Source organism: Mus musculus, chromosome 10 (genome assembly GCF_000001635.26).
Source record: "Mus musculus strain C57BL/6J chromosome 10, GRCm38.p6 C57BL/6J".
Lineage (NCBI taxonomy): Eukaryota > Metazoa > Chordata > Mammalia > Rodentia > Muridae > Mus > Mus musculus.
This window is the reverse complement of record NC_000076.6, coordinates 45,569,365-45,591,629: the sequence shown is the minus strand read 5'-3', so window position 1 is coordinate 45,591,629 and position 22,265 is coordinate 45,569,365. Positions and strand designations below refer to the sequence as shown.

Sequence of the window (22,265 nt, the reverse complement as noted above, 5' to 3'; positions counted from 1 at the left end):
GACTGGTGTTCACTTTGTGGCATTACATTCAGATTCTACACAACCTCTTGAGTTGATTTTGTCTGTCATTCGCCAACTCCTTGTCCATCTGCAACCAGAGACCAAAGAGGGTCTGCAGCACAGCAACACACCATCCAACACAACTGACTTTCCAAAGAACCCTTAAGTTTCCACTTCAATCTGCAGAAAAGGTCCCATAGACGTGCCTACATGCCAATACAATTGAAGCATTTCCTCAAGTGAAGTTCTCTATCCAAATGACGTTAGCTGGGTCAAGTTCACAAAGATCTAACCAACATACAGGACAAAGGCAAAGAGATGTAACATTTGAAACATGTGGCAGAAAAAGACAAGAAACACCATAAACAGCCCAGACGGGCTTAAAATAGCACACAATAACAATGATATTGGTCAATAATGACCAGAAATATCAGGAATAAGCAAACAGATATACCTAGTATGTCATCCCTAAGTTTTCACATTTTGGAAACATTAGTATTGTCCGTTAAACACATTTACTTAGGAAGTTTTTCACACAGCTGTGTGAGAAGTCTCTGGCCATGCCTCTGAGGGGGTTATCTTGATCTCACTACTTGCTGTGGGCATGCCAAACCAATCCCTGATTGAAACCCTGGCCAACCCAAATAGAGGAAGGGGAGCAGTGGGAGCAGCAGCAGCAGCAACAGCAGCCGCGGCCACCTAGAAATATTAGTCATACAATTCACTCTTGAACAATTAGAAACTGTGTAATATGTTAATAATTTAACTCCACTAATAATATAAACTAGACAAGTAGTTTATATTATATAATTGTATAACATATTATATATTATATTACTATATATTAAATACAATATATTAACTATTATATAATGTTATATATTATATATAATTATATAGTAAGTAGTTTATATTATACTATAAACCAAGGAATGTAAAGATTAACAGAGAAAGAAACAAGAAAAACATAGACTGTCATTATATCCATATAATAATAAATCTCCACTTACAAAAGAAAAACTATCAAAAAAATTCAATAAATTATTAAGTATGACCATCATTTGCAAATTTAATAAAATTATCTGAGACCAATTTTAAAGAGAAAAGTAGACAAATATCCTTAAAAGACTAAAAATAGTTAAAAAAACAACTTTGTAATTTTTCTCAAGATAAATGTTGGGAAGAAAAAAAGATCAAGAATGAGTTCCTTAGAAGCTTCCAGGCCTGATAATGCATCACTATGAAAACAAAGCTTACCCATTTCTAGCAGCGAGATGAAGGGGTGTACAGCCTGAAATATCTTGATAGTTAGGGTTTGCGCCTTTCTTCAACAGAAGAACCAAGCATTCCACAGATCCACAGCTAGAACAATATAAAAGACAACCAGATACATTCAACGAACAGCCATAGTAGACAAAATTGAAAAACAAACAAAATCTATCAAACACTATTTTTTTTAAGGTCCCAATTTACCTACCATTTAACTCATAATAAAAATGAACTACCCCAACCTTCAAAATGTTAAATTCTACTATGAACACAAGTTAAAATATAGTAAAATAAACAATTAGTTTCTGAAAGAAACCAAACAAATACTCTTTACTTTCCGGCTTTCCGGGAGCTAGCTAATCATGAACAATTAGCTGCAACACTGCCACCTAAATCCTGAAAGGAAGACTGGTATCAGTCAGTGTCAGACTATGGATAAAGAGATACTCCCACCCAGGTATAAAACTGCTGGGTCCTCGGGCATCCACCATGCCCCTTTTATCCCTCACAGTGGTAAGGTAAAAGAAATGTTGGTGAATACACACACTACACCTATCTAGACAACCCCTAAGCCTCACCTAAAGCAAGCTATGAGCACATGAACTCGAGACATGAATTCCATATCAACGCTAACAATTTATGAAGAGCACAGCACATTAAGGGCTAAACAGGACACGGCAGCCTTAGCTGCCAGCTCTCATCTTTCCCCATAGCTGCCGCAAGGCAATGGATACAAAGCTTCCAACCCTTACTCTAGACTGGAGTGTAATGTGAACTATTTCAGGCTTACTTTGCAGCAATGTGAAGCAAGCTTCTCTTCACACGTCCGAATGCATAATTGACATCAAATTTTGAATTTGATAGGAGTTCAGAAACAGACCTATAGTCCCCAAAAAGTATAAAGAACTGATGATATATAAGTAATAAACATATTTTTAAAATGTAGTAAATCAAGGCAAGAGCTCTTTTACAACAGTTATTAATTCCAACAGTTGTCTATCTGAAGAATGACAGTCAATACAACACTGTTCAAAAATCAGCAAAGAGGGTGGGAGGGACTTGGGAGGAAGAGAGGAAGGGGAGGGGGGAAGAGGAGCAGAATCAGGTATGGGAGGAGATGGAGAAGATGTAGAAGGTCAGGAAATTGAACAGGGGTCTGGAGCAATGGGGGATGGGGAACTTGGGGTAGCAGCCAGAAAGTCCCAGTTGCCAGGAAAGCAAGAGCCTCCCAGGACCCTTCGGGGACAACATTAGCTGAAATATCCCACAAAGCGGAGACCATATCCTGAGGTTAGACATGGCCCCGGGTTGAGGGATCGGGCCACCCTCCCATCTCCAAAATTTTAATCCAGAATTGCACCTGTCTAAAGGAAATACAGGGACAAAGAGTGGAACAGAGACTGAAGAAAAAAGGCCATCCAGAGACTGCCCCACCTGGGGATTCATCCCACATGAAGACACCAAACCCAGACACTATTGCTGATGCCAAGAAGTGCTTGCTGACAGAAGCCTGATACAGCTGTCTCCTGAGAGGCTCTGCCAGATCTTGACCAATACAGATGCGGATGCCCACAGCCAACCATCAGACTGGGAACAGGGACCCCAATGGAGCAGTTAGGGGAAGGACTGAAGGAGCCAAAGGGGCCTTATCTGGCATCAGTGGGAGGGGAGGTTCTTGGTCCTGTGAAGGCTTGCTGCCCCAGTATAGAGGCATGTTAGGGCGGTGAGGCTGGAGTGGGTATGTGAGTGGGTGGGGGAGCACCCTCATAGAAGCAGGGTAAGGGGGGATGGAGTGGGGGGTTGCAAGGGGAAACCAGGAAAGGAAAGAACATTTGAAATGTAAACAAATAAAATATCCAATTTTTTAAAAATCAGCAAAGCAAAGCATGACATCACAAACCTAAGAAGCAAGTGCCTCCTCCTCACCTGTGCTGGTCGGCCATCACCATTGGCATCAGTGTGTAAACAGCAGTCTCATTATCTGAGTAAAAAAACGAACACAAACCGAATTCAAGTATCTCCTGCTTTTACAGTAAGTGACACAAACAATTAGTTTTCCCAGCTGTACACAGAAGTGAAAAGGTCCGACAGGCACAACACCAAACACACTGCAAATTCCATGACAACACAGGATTTCTCATCTCCTTTGCTGTTTATGCCTCCTACACTGCCATAGAAAAGCTTAGCCTGTGGGTATAAGACAAAATTGGAGAGCTAGTCTCTCCTGGACTTTAACAAGTGACACTTCATTCCCACATGTTTTATTATTTAAGAATAATTAGAGAAATTCTTTTTTTTTCCATTTTTTATTAGGTATTTAGCTCATTTACATTTCCAATGCTATACCAAAAGTCCCCCATAGCCACCCACCCCCACTCCCCTGCCCACCCACTCCCCCTTTTGGCCCTGGTGTTCCCCTGTACTGGGGCATATAAAGTTTGCAAGTCCAATGGGCCTCTCTTTCCAGTGATGGCCGACTAGGCCATCTTTTGATATATATGCAGCTAGAGTCAAGAGCTCCGGGGTACTGGTTAGTTCATAATGTTGTTCCACCTATAGGGTTGCAGATCCCTTTAGCTCCTTGGCTACTTTCTCTAGCTCCTCCATTGGGAGCCCTATGATCCATCCATTAGCTGACTGTGAGCATCCACTTCTGTGTTTGCTAGGCCCCGGCATAGTCTCACAAGAGACAGCTACATCTGGGTCCTTTCAATAAAATCTTGCTAGTGTATGCAATGGTGTCAGCGTTTGGATGCTGATTATGGGGTGGATCCCTGGATATGGCAGTCTCTACATGGTCCATCCTTTCATCTCAGCTCCAAACTTTGTCTCTGTAACTCCTTCCATGGGTGTTTTGTTCCCAAATCTAAGGAGGGGCATAGTGTCCACACTTCAGTCTTCATTCTTCTTGAGTTTCATGTGTTTAGCAAATTATATCTTATATCTTCTGTATCCTAGGTTTGGGGCTAATATCCACTTATCAGTGAGTACATATTGTATGAGTTTCTTTGTGAATGTGTTACCTCACTCAGGATGATGCCCTCCAGGTCTATCCATTTGGCTAGGAATTTCATAAATTCATTCTTTTTAATAGCTGAGTAGTACTCCATTGTGTAGATGTACCACATTGTCTGTATCCATTCCTCTGTTGAGGGGCATCTGGGTTCTTTCCAGCTTCTGGCTATTATAAATAAGGCTGCTATGAACATAGTGGAGCATGTGTCCTTCTTACCAGTTGGGGCATCTTCTGGATATATGCCCAGGAGAGGTATTGCTGGATCCTCCGGTAGTACTATGTCCAGTTTTCTGAGGAACCGCCAGACTGATTTCCAGAGTGGTTGTACAAGCCTGCACTCCCACCAACAATGGAGGAGTGTTCCTCTTTCTCCACATCCACGCCAGCATCTGCTGTCACCTGAATTTTTGATCTTAGACATTCTGACTGGTGTGAGGTGGAATCTCAGGGTTGTTTTGATTTGCATTTCCCTGATGATTAAGGATGTTGAACATTTTTTCAGGTGCTTCTCTGCCATTCGGTATTCCTCAGGTGAGAATTCTTTGTTCAGTTCTGAGCCCCATTTTTTAATGGGGTTATTTGATTTTCTGAAGTCCACCTTCTTGAGTTCTTTATATATGTTGGATATTAGTCCCCTATCTGATTTAGGATAGGTAAAGATCCTTTCCCAATCTGTTGGTGGTCTTTTTGTCTTATTGACGGTGTCTTTTGCCTTGCAGAAACTTTGGAGTTTCATTAGGTCCCATTTGTCAATTCTCGATCTTACAGCACAAGCCATTGCTGTTCTGTTCAGGAATTTTTCCCCTGTGCCCATATCTTCAAGGCTTTTCCCCACTTTCTCCTCTATAAGTTTCAGTGTCTCTGGTTTTATGTGAAGTTCCTTGATCCACTTAGATTTGACCTTAGTACAAGGAGATAAGTATGGATCGATTCGCATTCTTCTACACGATAACAACCAGTTGTGCCAGCACCAATTGTTGAAAATGCTGTCTTTCTTCCACTGGATGGTTTTAGCTCCCTTGTCGAAGATCAAGTGACCATAGGTGTGTGGGTTCATTTCTGGGTCTTCAATTCTATTCCATTGGTCTACTTGTCTGTCTCTATACCAGTATCATGCAGTTTTTATCACAATTGCTCTGTAGTAAAGCTTTAGGTCTGGCATGGTGATTCCGCCAGAAGTTCTTTTATCCTTGAGAAGACTTTTTGCTATCCTAGGTTTTTTGTTATTCCAGACAAATTTGCAAATTGCTCCTTCCAATTCGTTGAAGAATTGAGTTGGAATTTTGATGGGGATTGCATTGAATCTGTAGATTGCTTTTGGCAAGATAGCCATTTTTACAATGTTGATCCTGCCAATCCATGAGCATGGGAGATCTTTCCATCTTCTGAGATCTTCCTTAATTTCTTTCTTCAGAGATTTGAAGTTTTTATCATACAGATCTTTCACTTCCTTAGTTAGAGTCACGCCAAGATATTTTATATTATTTGTGACTATTGAGAAGGGTGTTGTTTCCCTAATTTCTTTCTCAGCCTGTTTATTCTTTGTATAGAGAAAGGCCATTGACTTGTTTGAGTTAATTTTATATCCAGCTACTTCACCGAAGCTGTTTATCAGGTTTAGGAGTTCTCTGGTAGAATTTTTAGGGTCACTTATATATACTATCATATCATCTGCAAAAAGTGATATTTTGACTTCCTCTTTTCCAATTTGTATCCCCTTGATCTCCTTTTGTTGTCGAATTGCTCTGGCTAATACTTCAAGTACTATGTTGAAAAGGTAGGGAGAAAGTGGGCAGCCTTGTCTAGTCCCTGATTTTAGTGGGATTGCTTCCAGCTTCTCTCCATTTACTTTGATGTTGGCTACTGGTTTGCTGTAGATTGCTTTTATCATGTTTAGGAATTAGAGAAATTCTTAAGAAATTAAGGAAATGTTAACACCCCAATTTTAAATATTAGGATATTAAAAGATATGTATGTGCTACAATAATTCTAAAATCTTAACTATATGCTAGGCTTGGTGGCTCTACCCACCAAGTATCACAGTACCCCAGAGGGGGAGGCAAAAGGAATGTTACACATTGTTCCAGACCAGCCTCTGTAACACCTTTTCTCCTCCCCCCACCCCCCACCACCACCACCCCATAAAAGGGAAAAGGGTATTTTAAGAGATAGCAGTAGAGATGGTAAAAGAACAAACATGATATGAAAATGAAAGGAGAAACACTGGCAAAGGATAGGCTTAGCAGGGATGAACAGCAGGGAGATGGGGGGCCAAAGAGGGAAGCGGGACAAACAAAACCAAGTATGTGTGAAAATAGAAAAAAAATAAATAGAAAGATGAAGAGAAAGCTGTCTCAGGGCTAAAGAATGTCTGCTGCTCGAGGGAAGAACCAGCATCTGGATCCTGGCACCCATGCCAGGCAGCTCACAGCTACTCTAGCTCCAACTGATCTGACTTCTTCTGACCCTCCTGGCCACCCATACCCAAACACATACACAACCACACACTCACATAGACACAGACAGACAGACAGACAGACAGACAGACGAATATCTTTACCTAGAAAGAAACCTGAACTATACACTTATTGCTTTACATTCTTAAGTCTTATAGTCATATATTTCTAGATAAAGGTACAAACAATGTGCCTCAAAAGTTAAGCATCAGCATGTGCGGGGCAGGGAAGAGGTCTCTGTGGGCAAGGGCGAGAGCAGCTGCCACACAAGCAGGGGGATCTGAGCTCTGAGCCCGACACCCATAGACGTGCACCGCGAACCCTGCCACTATTAGACATGTAGACAGCTGCCAAGGCTTGCCGCCTACCCATCCAGTCCAATGGGAGACTCTTATCTCACAGAAACAGGATGGAAGACAGTGGCCTCTGTGCAGATACACCCACACACACACACACACAGGCAGTATCTGAGATGCCACATTGCGTTTATGTTGTGTTTCAGCTTGTGTTTTGAACTTATTTCTTTTTTTTACATTACTAACAGTATCGTGTTATTTTAGAGATTTTACTTAGCCTTATAACACTGAGGCTTATACCAAAGTATCTCCTAAAAACTACAATGGAAAAAGAATAAATTTACAGTAACTACCCCAGCACCTAGCACTTTAATGGGCAGATAATAGGTAATATCATTAGAAATAACTCCTACAATCCACAGAAAAGGCCATACTCCCCAAAATGTGTGACCTCACTCGGATCATCAGAAGACACCTGACAAAACCAAGCGAGACCACAAAATGTATGAGCAGTCCCCCTTACAGTGATCAGAAGACGCACTAGGGAGACTAAAGAACCCAACTAAATGTGATGAGTATCCTGTAGTACATGCTAAAGCAGATGACAGTGGGAAAGCTAGAACGCTCATCGACTCTGCAGTGTAGTTCACAGTGATATTGTGCACATGTTAATTTCTTAGATTTGATAACTGTACTACGGTAGTACCAGATGCTGAAAGCTGGATTTTCTATAAGCCTAAAACAGCCAAAAATGACTTTTGTTTACGATACATATTTTTCTCACTGTGATAAAAACAAACACACATACCATTAGCCATTTTCAAGTAAGCCATTCATTACTAGTGACAATATTCACATGGTTGTGCAACAGAGTTCAAACTATTTCTAGAAGTTTTTGGAGATATTAAGTCTTTTTGTTTGTTTTCTTGTTTTGTTTTGCTTTGTTTTTTGTTTGTTTGTAATAGGGTTTCTCTGTGTAACAGCCCTGGCTATCCTGGAACTCTCTAGGTAGACCAGGCTGGCTGTGAATTCAGAGATATGCCTGTATCTACCTCCCAAGTGCTGGGACTAAAGGCATGCACCACCACACCAAGCCTGAGACATTAAATCTTGAGAGATGAATCAGCTAAACATAACGGGCTGACCATGAATACTGACTTGAACAAACCAACCTGAAGAGCTGAGATGCTGGCCATAGTAGACTGCTTACATAGCCTGAGAGAAACCCTGTGATCCTGGCTTTGATCCCCAGCTCTAACACACATTTTTGAAAGAAAGAAAAATAAGCATGCACGGGTTAAGAACAATTAAGAAAAAAGCAAGAAGACTGCTAACTGTATTGATGCTGATAATGGTATTATGATTATGTTTAAAAAATATGTGTTAAGAAATATAGGATTGAGTTATATATAGTAAACTTATTACCATTTCATTACTATTTGTGAGTATAAACATGAAAACCAATTGTTAATCAACATTTCAAATTCAGTATGTGGATATAATTCTTCAACTACAAATAATACTTTAATAATCAAAACATATTATCTTTCTTTTGGGGGATGTGGGTGAGACTGGATCTCAACAAGCTGGCCTTGAATTCTTTCTGTGTAACTAAAGCCAGTAAGGCATCACCATATATAAGAGATCTTTATAGCACAACTGCCTTATAATATAGACACTATGATCCCTATTTTGGCCCTAAAAAGCCAGCTGTGTAGTGTTGGCATTTAAGTGACTGATTCCAGAGCCCTAACAATACATGGTATGCATTATAGTCTAATTATTTTATCCATTTCTTTAAAATGCTGATTGCATTTCAGTAAACTGTTGTCTCTAACTACCAGCCGGCCATCATCAGGACTGAAAATACTGTCCTAAGTTTCTGCTGACATCATGGCATCCTTTCTCACACTTGGAGCTTCTAAACCATGACAATCCCAAACCTCATAACCAACTGTCAGAAACAGGTAATACCTGTACTTGTGAACCTAAATGCTTTAATCGTGACAGTACATGCCTAGCAGGACGGCACACCTACAATCTCAGCATTTGAAAGGCTGAGTCGAGAGGATTTGCCTTCAGTTTGAAACCAACCTATAGTACCAGGCTGGCCACAGCTACACAATGACTCTGTCTCAAGAAAACAAAACAAACTAAAGCACACAACTTAAGTAAGCATTAGTGAGCATCAAAACATTTGCATTAATTATATTTATATTAAAATTTAGATAGGGATCTCATATTTTTAAGTTTCACCAACCTTATAAAGGTATAGATCACAACCAGGCATGGTACCTCACAACTTTAATCCCATCCAGCACTAAGGAGGCAGAAGCAGGTAGATATCTGTTGAGTTTGAGGTCATCCTGGTCTACATAGAGTCCCAGGACACCCAGGGGTACATTTAGTGACCCTATGTCTCTCAAACAAGATAGATATGGATAGACAGAAGGATGGATGGACAAAGAGATGATAGATCACAAACATTAAATGTAAGAATAATAAAATAAAACTGTAATGTTAAAATAAGACTATCAAAGGGCTGCTCTTTCAGGAGATGCAGGCTCAACTCAATTCCTAGCACCCACATGGTGAGTCACACGCTCTCTAACTCCAGATGCAAGTGATCTGACACCCTCTTCTGTCCTCCACCAGCACTAAAGTGTAGAATATACATACATTTAGGCAAAAATATCCATATGCATAAACTGATTTTTAATTAAAAATTCTTAAGGAACTAAGAAATACTATACTAAGAATATTTGTTCTCAGATACTTCCTTCTCCACATTCACAAAGATACCTTGAAAGGTGGAAATAGAACACTTTCTAAGGATGGGAAAATCAGATAGGTTGACCACTTTTATTTACACGGTTTTAGAACTAAATTACTCAACAGAAGACTATATTGACCAAAGTGTACCTATTACTGTACATTCATTTCCTCTTCAAACCTAGGGTATTTTGTTCCTTAAGCAGTCTTGAATGAAAGTTGTATATCAGAGCCCTCCACTCGCATCCCTTCCTTGTATTTGTTCTCCTTTACTACCTGGCAGGATTTGGCTTTTCGTTCCAGGATTTTTCTGAAGCATTTGTCCAGCATGAACCTGGTGATCCCACCTTGCTAGGGTGAGTGGCCACAGACAGCTGAGCCATTAGCCTTTCCTCACTGCACCATGCAGGCCACACCTTCCTTCCGGTAGACCTGGACTCCTTTTACCAATCTGTGGGCCTCTGTAATGTCCTCTTACAGCCTGACCTTCACCATCCTTTCAAACGGGCACAGACAGAACATCAGACTTCTGCCTCAGCTCTCTGAAAAGTGGGAAAGATGTATCTTCCTCCACACGTGAAAAGGACGCTGAGAAGCTTTTTTTTTAATTAGGTATTTTCCTCATTTACATTTCCAATGCTATCCCAAAAGTCCCCCATACCCTCCCCCCCCCACTCCCCTACCCACCCACTCCCCCTTCTTGGCCCTGGCGTTCCCCTGTACTGGGGCATATAAAGTTTGCATGTCCAATGGGCCTCTCTTTCCAGTGATGGCCGACTAGGCCATCTTCTGATACAGCTAGAGTCAAGAGCTCCGGGGTACTGGTTAGTTCATATTGTTGTTCCACCTATAGGGTTGTAGATCCCTTTAGCTCCTTGGGTACTTTCTCTAGCTCCTCCATTGGGGGCCCTGTGATCCATCCAATAGCTGACTGTGAGCATCCACTTCTGTGTTTGCCAGGCCCCGCTGAGAGGCTTTTTACAGATCCTGCTTTGGTCAGAAGTCAGATGAACTTCAATTTGACTGCTGCTCCAGCAATGTCCACAAAACGGGAAAGATGTAGTGTTGCTGTTGTTACTGTTGCTGTTGTTTTTAAAGCTGGCAGTTATTCTGACCATGAATCAAACACATATGCTAAAATGCACTCAAATTCTATCCTATTAAACAAACTACCTTCAATGTAAACCTAACAGTTTAGTTTTCTCCACATAGTGCACAATACACATGAGCCTTCTAAGACTCAGAGAGGCCACATCTCCAACATAATTTCTTTGCCTTCCCCTCCTTTTCTTTCACACTTTGTTATCCCTGCGCGGGATGACTCGTCCACATCACTCACTAGTAACATAAGGGGCTCTCTCAGTATCCCAGTCAGTACATCAAGTGTCTACTTATTAGTGCTATACAACAATGTTAATTTTACTGTAAAAGCTGATTAGAAACATACTTTAACAATTTATTCTAATTATAATTAGATATTTGTTGACTGCTAAATTCTAACAAAGCAAAAAAAAAAGGTTATTTCTTAATTTTAGAAAGATCTCAGCACTTCTGCTCAGTCTTTTTTATTATTATAAAAATATAATAATAATAATATTCCAAAGCATGCTCGTGAAGGCCAGAGGACTACGCTGTGTAGTCAGTTCTCTCTTTCTGTCTCTACATGAGGTCTAGGGATCAAAGTCAGGTAGCCAGGTCTGGGGAGGCCCCTTAACACACTGACCCCGTTCATCAGCTTCTCTGTTCAGCCTTAAAGTGCAACCACAATAATTTGTATTTTTAGAATTCACTGAACATGATGATCTACCTGAAAGAGCCAAACTAAGAGAATTCAAAGATTCATCAAAACAATGGTAAATTCAAAGAACAAAATGAACAAATTCACTGTAATCAAATGAAGATGTGTAATCAAAGAGATGTGAGCAATATGCCATTTTTTGCCTAGCAACAAGAGGAAACACTTTATTTTTAATTGTAATATTTAAGTCTCCAAGCACTCAGACTGCTGACCAGAACTTCCCAAAGACTAGGTTAAGAAACTGATAATTAAGGTCTTTTAAATGTCGGCTGTATAATTAAATCCTGCTCATCTTCTAGGAACAAACCCTAAGGAAACAGAAGACTAAGCCTTAAGGACAAAGCTGTTCTTTTAAAATCAGTAAAAACATTAAAATGTTAAAAAGCAAGTTTTTGTTTCATTCATCCTACCAAGTCCTGCCAAATCATTAACTACATTTATGGATACACATCCACGATGTTTTCTAAACACAAAACAAGACACTGTATGAAAAATGTTAGGTAAAAATGCAAAAAGATTGTTTACTATTGTGAATAGAATGACAGATTTTTCTTTATTTTTATTATCAAATCTTTCTATAATTAAAATATACAAAATATATAAATATATTTAAATATAAAATGTTTAAAACCAGGAAATATTATCAAAGCCTTTTATATCATATTTATGCAAAATGCCGGATATAAGTTAACAATACAAATAGCAATGTTAATAACCTACGCACACAGCCCTCATCAGCTGTTACCAATAGATAGCATGACATCAGGAAATATGTGAAAGCAGCCCCTAGTGAAAAGATTCACAGAGGAAATAAAGAAAAAGTTGAAGCTGACGTTTACTTCCTAAAACTAGATTGTTCTAAATTGTTTCAGTCTAGGAAAGTAACAAATTAATATATATATATATATATATATATATATATACTCAGAAACAGTTGCCACAAATTTTCTCTACTCAGAATCATAAAGAATAAAACTTTTCAAAAAAAAAAAAAAAAGTATCCCCAAACTCACAAACTCCACATTTCTTTTCATCACTCTCCTTAGCTAACTAAAACGAAGTTGGTGGGGGGGCGGGGGGGGAGGTGGAATAAAGCAAACTGAGCAGAGCAAGGTAGGCGAATGCCTAGAATCCAAATTCTTGGAAGGCTGAGGCAGGAGGCTCTAAAGTTTGCAGCCAGCCTGGGTTACAAACCTGACTGCCTTGTCTCACCGCCACTAAAATTAGTCTGACTTCACAAGGCATCAAACAACGCCCCCAGCCCCGCCCCACCTCCTCTATTTGGAGTTTGCCAAAGCAAAAGTTCGAAACAGAGCTTTTATTCCGGTGTGAATTCACACACACACACACACACACACACACACACACAGAGTTCTCACCCAGCCCACAATTCACACACACACACACACACACACACACACACAGAGTTCTCACCCAGCCCACTCAACCCAAGTCTGCAGGACTAAACGATGGAGGCAGGCAAGCTACAGCAGGAATGCCTGCTACACCAACAGAGCTGCACAAACACACCTGTCTGGTGGCTGCCAACCTTTGTCTAGTGCCAAAACCGAGGCGCCCCGCATTTCAAATAAATCCTAGCCCGCCTACCTCACTCTGTAGCTTAAGCAAACCCAGCACGTCCCCAGCCCGAGCCCGTGCGAGGCGCCACCGCACCCTTTCCCAGTGCGGGGCCCGGACCCCGCGGAACGCATTTCCGCTCGGACCGAACCCCACCGGACAGCCCGTCCCCGTCCCCGGTCCCCGTCCCCGCCCCAGCCCCAGCCCCCGCCGGCCGCGCCCCCGCGCCTCCCGCCGACTCCCCCCGCCCGCCAGCCTCGGAAAAGTGCAGCGCGCGTTCTCCGGGCGCCTCACCCTCGGGCAGCTCCACGGTGCGCGCGCGGCGCAGCGAGCGCGTCAGACGGTTGAGCTGCTCCATCGCTCTCTCCATCCTCGGCGCGGCCTCCGCGAAGCCCCCGCCGCGCCCGCGGCCTCCGCGACCCGCGCCCTACATCCCCGCACAGGCCGGGAGAAGGAGCGAGCTCGCTGCGGCCGGCGCCCAGGAACGCTAGGATGCTAAGCCGAGTCAGTCCGCCGCACCGACGGCTGCCAACCAGACCGCGCTGGGGTGGGCACCAGCCGCCGCCTCCGCTCGCTCGCGCCTTTCCTGCCGCGGCCCCGCTTCCCTCCTGGGCTCGCGAAGCCTTCTGGGAACTGTAGTTTCGAGCTGGCTGGGCCGCACTCCCCGACGGAGCCACGCCTCTATGGCATCTATGTGGTGATCTGTAGGTTAGACTGAGCAATTTGTGGAAATACTTTGTGGGCTTTCACGCGCCCTCACGTTCTTCCCTCCAAAGTTGTATAAGAGCATCCTCCCTCGGTTCTAACACACCCCAGTAAAGCAGATTAGAGAATTTCAGTTATTCCTAAATTCATCACCACCAAGCTAAAACAGATGTACTTTTCTATAAACAAATGCCTTAACTATCCTGCTTACAAATTAAATTTTGAACAGTAATAAAACTCAAGTTCGAAAGCAAAATTGTAGGTTTTTTTTTCCTTTATTGTGACTTAACAATGCCTTGTTTCTCTTGCTGAGTACATTTCTAAGAACAAGGACACAGCTCTATCGTATGCCCCGTCATATATATCCCTGTACTTAGCACAGAAAATGATGCCAACTCCAAACTTTGAGGAAAATCTAAGTGACAAACAGGAAAAACAAATGTTAATTTGGTAAAATGCAATCTCAGTTCCCATGACAGGCCCCAGTGGGCGAATCAAAGACTTCAAAGCTGGGCATGATAATACATACAGGTTATTCCCAGCACTCAAGAAGCAGAGGCAGATGGGTCCTGAGTTTGAGGTTAGCCAGCACACACAATGGAGCCCCGTTTTAAGATGATGGAGGTATGAGCTTTGAGCCTACTACATGTAGCCCAGGCTAGCTTTGCATTTGATGTGTAGCTAAAATGACTACATTCTTTGTCTCTACCTCCCCAGGGCTAGGATCTGTACTGCAGCCCTGAAGGGAAAGACTTCCCCTTCACAAGTGTTACAGCTCTGCTCCGGGCTGCAGGAGGGGGGAGTTTTCCCAATACAAGTGTAACAGCTCTCTGCTCCAGGAGAGGATGCTCCAGTGAAAGGGTTACATCTTTACTAGAGAGGGATCCTGGCAATCCAGAGCCAAAGAATACCACAAAGTCACATCACACACAAGACCTCACACAAGAGGTTTAGTAGAAAGGCAAAACCCAAGAGAGTGGCTGCCACTGCTCCGATGAAAAGCAGCAGGGAACTGAGCAGAAGGCAGGGCTTATATAGGCTTATATATTTATCTTATATAGGATTGTTGGGGCTTGGAGGTGGAGCTTTCCAAGCCAAGCTTGGGTGAGCGCAGGGGTTGGTGGGTTTTGCTCTTCAGAGATTAGTGGGTTTTCTTGTTCAGGGACTGGTGGGTTTTCTTAACCCTTTTGTCCCACACTCACTACCACACCTGGTAGACACAAAACCTCAATTATGACAAAAATGGTTTAATAAAATTTAAGTTGGAATTAGAACAATGGCTCTACAGCTAAAAGCACTGGCTACTTTTCCAGATAACCAGATTTGCTTTCCACATAGTAGCACAGGGCCATCTGTAATGCCAGTTCCAGGAGATCTGATGCTCTACTCTGGCCTCCAGGCACTGCATACAAATGGTGCACAGACATATAAGCAGGCAAACACATAAAAACTTAAAATATATATTTTTTTTCAGGGACTGGAAAGGTGGGTCAGAGGTAAAAAGCATGTTCTACTCTTGCAAAGTTTGGTCCCCAGCACCCACCTGGTACCCCACCTGGTACCCCAAATCTAATATAGTCCAGCTCTAGGGAATCAAACATACTTTGGTGTCCATACCCATGCAGAGAACACAGAATCAAGAATAAAATATCTGGGCCTGGAGAGATGGCTCAGTGGTTAAAAGCACTGAATGCTCTTCCGAAGGTCCTGAGTTCAAATCCCAGCAACCACATGGTGGCTCACGCCATCTGTAATGAGACCTCGTGCCCTCTTCTGGTGTGTCTGAAGACAGCTACAGTGTACTTATAAATAAATAAATCATTTTTTAATTATCTTTTTAAAATAGTTTAAGGGGCTGAAGAGCTGGCTCAGCAATCAAGAGCACTGGTGCTTGCTATTGCAGAGGACCCAGGTTTGCTCTCCAAAGCCCACCTAGTGACTTAACTGTCCTTAGTCTAGTTCCGGACACTCAGATGATCTCCTCTGGCTTCTGCAGGCATTGCATGCACATTGTACACTTACCAGCAAACAGAGCACTCACCCATACAATAAAAGTAATAAATCAAGACTTCAAACAGGCAAACATTTAAAAATCTGAAGTGTGAATCAATCCAATCTGTGGTGAACATAAGAATGACGACTGAAAATGAAAAATTAAGGGAGGAGGCCTCTCTCGTCTATCATCACCAGCGCTGAGAGATGCTGGAGTGCGTGAGGAACAAAGGAATGGAGATTCTCACCTTGTCTCTCAAAGAGGCAAAGCTTCCCTTGCAGTGAGTTCATCAGTGTAAGAACAAATCTTGCCTGATCACCTCCTTTTTAGAAAGAGATACTCTCTGACCTTTGTGCAGAGTCTAAAGAGGAAGAGGGTGGCTGGCATTGGTGTCCCTTCCCAGGGAGGTTCTAATCAATTCCAGCCTACATGTGACAGTCACTTGTGCTACAGGCTCAAGGCAGAGCTTCATCATCTTTACTTAACCAGTTAGTTTGGATGAGACCCAAACCTGTCTGGCAGGTTTAGAAAACCCAAAGCTTCAAAGGAAGGACAAAGGCAATAGGCCAACCAAGGTGGTGCTCAAACTTTGCAACCTGGTATCAAGTGAGAATGTTCTGGCTCTGTGTCCTCCTTAAAACATCCAACATGTCAGCTTCCTGTGGTGCGTTCATTAGCTTAGAATGCTCAAGACCCAGGACTTGGTTTTCATTACACACACACACACACACACACACACACACGCATATTAAAGGATAGAAGGCTTGGTGCTTCAGAGTCCCTGGCTACCCTTGCAGAAAACCTAGACTCAGTACACAGAATCACGTGGTGGTTCACAATCATCCATGACTTCACTTACAGGGGATTCAGCACATTCCATGAGCACTAGACACAAAGGCAGTGAGTATACATACGAAAATATACTTAAACTGATAATGAACTTAAAAAATAAATAGAAGGAAAGGAAAGCCTGTTTTGGTGCCAGGTCTGATAAAGCATGACCTACTACTGCCCTGGTGTGAGCCCAGAGGCTCCAGGTCAGTCTGGGCAACAGAGTGGAAGCCTGTCTCAAAACAACCGGTAAGAAGGAAGGATTGCACTGTTACATGAAAAATTAGTCCCTCAACACTTATCTCTGACAAGATGCAGTCATTCCATGGACTTTATGTAGAACACCTCCAAAGTCCTCTAGGCATTAAGCCCAGACATAGATTATGTAAACAGGGGTAGATTCCAAGCTGACTTCATTGTAAGCACTGTTCCCCAAGTTGGTCACTGTTTATTACATGACTGGGAAATACAGAAAAAAACTTACAGAAGAGTAGACTGGTAATTTGAAAATCTATAATATAGAGCAGTCTCCCACATAGCTCAGTTTGGAGTGTGTCTTAGTTAGGGTTTTACTGCTGTGAACAGACACCCTGACCAAGGCAACTCTTATAAGAGCAGCATTTAATTGGGGCTAGATTACAGATGCAGAGGCTCAGTCCATTATCATCAAGGCAGGAACATGGCAGCATCCAAGCAGGCATGGTGTAGGAGGAGCTGAGAGTTCTAGATCTTCATCTGAAGGCTGCTAGGAGAAGACTGGCTTCCAAGAAGCTAAGATGAGGGTCTTATAGGCCACACTCAGTGAAACAACTACTCCAAAAGGCCATACCTACTCCCAACAAGGCCACACCTACTCAAACAAGGCCACACTTACTCAAATAAGGACACACCTTCAAATAGTGCTACTGCCTGGGTCAAGCATATACAAACCATAACAGGTTATATGAATAGTATTGCAATAGGCTTATCACCTCTTTATCCAATTGAGAATCCAACCATGATATAAATGCTCTGTAATCTACACAGTTCAAAGCACTAAGCACTACCTAACATATCTACTGCACTCAGGAAATGCAGCTGGCATGAATGAATTTTAAACCCATAATGAAATAAAAACCTTAAGACATTGAAGGAAAAAATTAAAGAAGACATCAGAAAATAGAAAGATCTCTCATGATCATGAATCACTAAGATTAATATTGTGAAATCAGCCATCCTACCAAAACACAATCTAAGATTCAATACAATCCCCATCAAAATTCCAACACAACCTAGTAGAAATCGAAAGAATAATCTATAGATTCACATAAAAACACAAAAGCACAGGATAATCGAAACAATCCTGAAAAATACAAGAACTACCAGAGGTATCACCGTCCCTGATTTAAGTTGTATTGCAAAGCTATAGTAATTAAAAAAAAAAAAAAAAACCAGCACGGTACTAATGTAAAAACAGACATGCTGACAAATGGAACCTAACTGAAGATCCAAACATAAGTCCACAAACTACCTGTGATGGTTTTAATAGGTACTGCCTCCATAGATTCATGTATTTGAATGCTTGGCCATAGGGAGTGATACTATTAGAAGATGAGCCTTATTGGAAGAATTGTGTCACAATGAAGATGGGGCTTTGAGGTCTGAGATGTTCAAGATACACCCAGTATGAAACATATCCAGTCTCTTTCTGATACTTTTGGATCAAGATATAGAACTCTTGGTTCCTCCAGCATCATGTCTGCCTGCACATTGCCATGCTTCTCACCATGGCAGCGTTTAAAAATGTAAGTCAGCCTCAATTAAATATTTTTCCTTTATAAGAGTTGCCCAGTCATGGTGTCTCTTCACAGCAATAAACTAAGAGAGTATATATAAGGAGAGATAGATAGATAGATAGATGGATAGATAGATAGATAGACCAAAAATACAAACAAGAAAAAAGCCAGAACCTTCAACAAATGGTGTTGGTCAAAATGGATGGCTGAATGTAGAAAAATTCAGATTCATATTCATCATCCTGCACATACTCAGCTCCAAGTGGATCAAGACCTCAACTAGAACCACATACAATAAACCAAAGAGAAGAGAAAGAAAGGAACAGTCTTAAACTCATTGGCATAGAAAATGATTTTCTGAACAGAACTTTGATAGCACAAGGCACTAAGGAAAAAAAAATTAATAAATAAGGTCAGGTGGTATGGCAAACACCTGTAATCCTAACACTCAGGAGGCAGAGGAAGGCATATTTCTGTGCATTCAATTCAAGGCTAACCTGGTCTACAATAGTGAAACCCAGGATATCCAGAGTTTTATAGAAAGATACTCTCTTAGGAAAAAAAAAAAAAAACAATTAATAAAAAGGAACCTCACAAAATCAAAAGTCTCGGCAAACAACACCATCATTTGGACATGGTGTCATGCTAGAGAGTGGGAAAAGAGTTTTGCCAACTACACATCCAATGGAAGGCCAAGACCTAATATTTGAAGAACAACAACAATAACAACTAGAACAAACCCTGGACATCAGAAAACAAATACCCAGTTCTAAAATAGGATACAGAATTAAGGACAAAGTTCTTGCCCTTCCAGTCCCCGTGAGCACCGAGGTAGCTTGGGCACGGAGTCTGCGGACACCCGCAAGGTACCCACAGGACCCTCCACAAGATCTTAAGACCTCTGGTTAGTGGAACACAGCTTCTGCTCCAATGCAGGACCTGAGACTGCATTAATTAGGGAAGCAGAAATCCCGGCCTGATCAGGGGCACAAGTCCCTTCCAGTCCACACAAGCACCGGGATACCTTGGGCGCAGAGTCTTCAGAAACCTGAAAGGTACCCACAGGACCTTCCACGGGATCTTAAGACCTCTGTGAGTGGATCACAACTTCTGCCAGGAGGCAGGTTCGAACACCAGATATCTGGGCACCTTCCCTGCAAGAGGGGAGCTTGCCTACAGAGAGTACTCTGAACACCGAAACTCAGGAGAGAGCTAGTCTCCTAGGTCTGCTGATAGAGACTAGCATAATCACCTGAGGAACAAGCTCTAACCAGAGACAACTACAACAACTAACCCCAGAGATTACCAGATGGCAAAAGGCAAATGTAAGAATCTTACTAACAGAAACCAAGACAACTTATCTTCATCAGAATGCAGCACTCCCACCCCACCCAGCCCGGGGCACCCCAACACACCCAAAAAGCTAGAACCGGATTTTAAAGCATATCGCATGATGATGGTAGAGGACATCAAGAAGGACTTTAATAACTCACTTAAAGAAATACAGGAGAACACTGCTAAAAAGGTAGAAGACCTTAAAGAGGAAGCACAAAAATCCCTTAAAGAATTGCAGGAAAACACAACCAAACAGGTGATGGAATTGAATAGAACCATCCAAGACCTAAAAAGGGAAGAAGAAACAATAAAGAAAACCCAAAGTGAGGCAACACTGGAGATAGAAAACCTAGGAAAGAAAGCTGGAACCATAGATGCAAGCATCAGCAACAGAATACAAGAGATGAAAGAGAGAATCTCAGGTGCAGAAGATTCCATAGAGAGCATCGGCACAACAATCAAAGAAAATACAAAATGCAAAAAGATCCTAACTCAAAACATCCAGGAAATCCAGGACACAATGAGAAGACCAACCCTACAGATAATAGGAGTAGATCAGAATGAAGATTTTCAACTTAAAGGGCCAGCAAATATCTTCAACAAAATTATAGAAGAAAACTTCCCAAACCTAAAGAAAGAGATGTCCATGAACATACAAGAAGCCTACAGAACTCCAAATAGACTGGACCAGAAAAGAAATTCCTCCCGACACATAATAATCAGAACAACAAATGCACTAAATAAAGATAGAATATTAAAAGCAGTAAGGGAAAAAAGGTCAAGTAACATATAAAGGCAGGCCTATCAGAATTACACCAGACTTCTCACCAGAGACTATGAAATCCAGAAGATCCTGGACAGATGTTATACAGACCCTAAGAGAACACAAATGCCAGCCCAGGCTACTATACCCAGCCAAACTTTCAATTACCATAGATGGAGAAAACAAAGTATTCCACAACGAAACCAAATTCACACATTATCTTTCCACGAGTCCAGCCCTTCAAAGGATAATAACAGAAAAAAAACCAATACAAGGACAGAAACCACGACCTAGAAAAAGCAAGAAAGTAATCCCTCAACAAAACAAAAAGAAGACAGCCACAAGAACAGAATGCCAACTCTAAAAACAAAAATAATTGGAAGCAACAATTACTTTTCCTTAATATCTCTTAATATCAATGGACTCAATTCCCCAATAAAAAGACATAGACTAACAGACTGGCTACAATAACAGGACCCAACATTCTGATGCTTACAGGAAACCCATCTCAGGGAAAAAGACAGACACTACCTCAGAGTGAAAGGCTGGAAAACAATTTTCCAAGCAAATGGTCTGAAGAAACAAGCTGGAGTAGCCATTCTAATATCGAATAAAATCGACTTCCAACCCAAAGTTATCAAAAAAGACAAGGAGGGACACTTCATACTCATCAAAGGTAAAATCCTCCAAGAGGAACTCTCAATTCTGAATATGCTCCAAATGCAAGGGCAGCCACATTCATTAAAGAAACTTTAGTAAAGCTCAAAGCACATATTGCACCTCACACAATAATAGTGGGAGACTTCAACACACCACTTTGGTCAATGGACAGATCATGGAAAAAGAAACCAAACAGGGACACAATGAAACTAACAGAAGTGATGAAACAAATGGACTTAACAGATATCTACAGAACATTTTATCCTAAACAAAAGGATATACTTTCTTCTCAGCACCTCATGGTACCTTCTCCAAAATTAACCATATAATTGGTCACAAAACAAGCCTCAACAGATATAAAAATATTGAAATTGTCCCATGCATCCTATCAGACCACCATGGACTGAGGCTGATCACAATAACAACATAAATAATGGAAAGCCAACATTCACGTGGAAACTGAACAACTCTCTTCTCAATGATACCTTGGTCAAGGAAGGAATAAAGAAAGAAATTAAAGACTTTTTAGAGTTTAATGAAAATGAAGCCACAATGTACCCAAATCTATGGGACACAATGAAAGCATTTCTAAGAGGGAAACTCATAGCTCTGAGTGCCTCCAAAAAGAAACTAGAGAGAGCACACACTAGCAGCTTGATAACACACCTAAAAGCTCTAGAAAAAAAGGAAGCAAATTCACCCAAGAGGATTAGACGGCAGGAAATAATCAAACTCAGGGGCAAAATCAACCAAGTGGAAACAAGAAGAACTATTCAAAGAATCAACCAAACGAGGAGCTGGTTCTTGAGAAAATCAACAAGATAGATAAACCCTTAGCCAGACTCACTAGAGGGCACAGGGACAGCATCCTAATTATCAAAATCAGAAAGGAAAAGGGAAACATAACAACAGATCCTGAAGAAATCCAAAACACCATCAGATCCTTCTACAAAAGGCTATACTCAACAAAACTGGAAAACCTGGATAAAATGGACAAATTTCTAGATAGATACCAGGT

General features: G+C 41.6%; 1 protein-coding gene across 12 annotated transcripts in view; it reads right to left on the bottom strand.

The window, feature by feature from the left end:
- Hace1 (HECT domain and ankyrin repeat containing, E3 ubiquitin protein ligase 1) overlaps nt 1–13,816 on the bottom strand; it is a 134,532-nt gene extending 120,716 nt beyond the window's left edge. For 5 of the 12 annotated variants that reach the window (XR_003948642.1, XR_003948641.1, XM_006512634.4 and 2 more), the window contains exons 1-4: nt 13,480–13,815; nt 3,196–3,250; nt 2,060–2,149; nt 1,258–1,362 (exon numbers count right to left, since the gene is read on the bottom strand). Coding sequence is in view for 7 of the 12 variants with exons in the window: in XM_006512634.4 (XP_006512697.1) it covers nt 1,258–1,362; nt 2,060–2,149; nt 3,196–3,250; nt 13,480–13,555 (326 nt within the window). In the remaining 5 variants the exon portion in view is untranslated. Of the gene's footprint in view, nt 1–1,257; nt 1,363–2,059; nt 2,150–3,195; nt 3,251–13,215; nt 13,363–13,479 lie in introns of those variants that run through there. The other 7 variants (XR_380058.4, XR_380059.3, XM_006512636.4 and 4 more) reach the window with 4 other exon arrangements.
- Nucleotides 13,817–22,265: the final 8,449 nt, after the last annotated feature.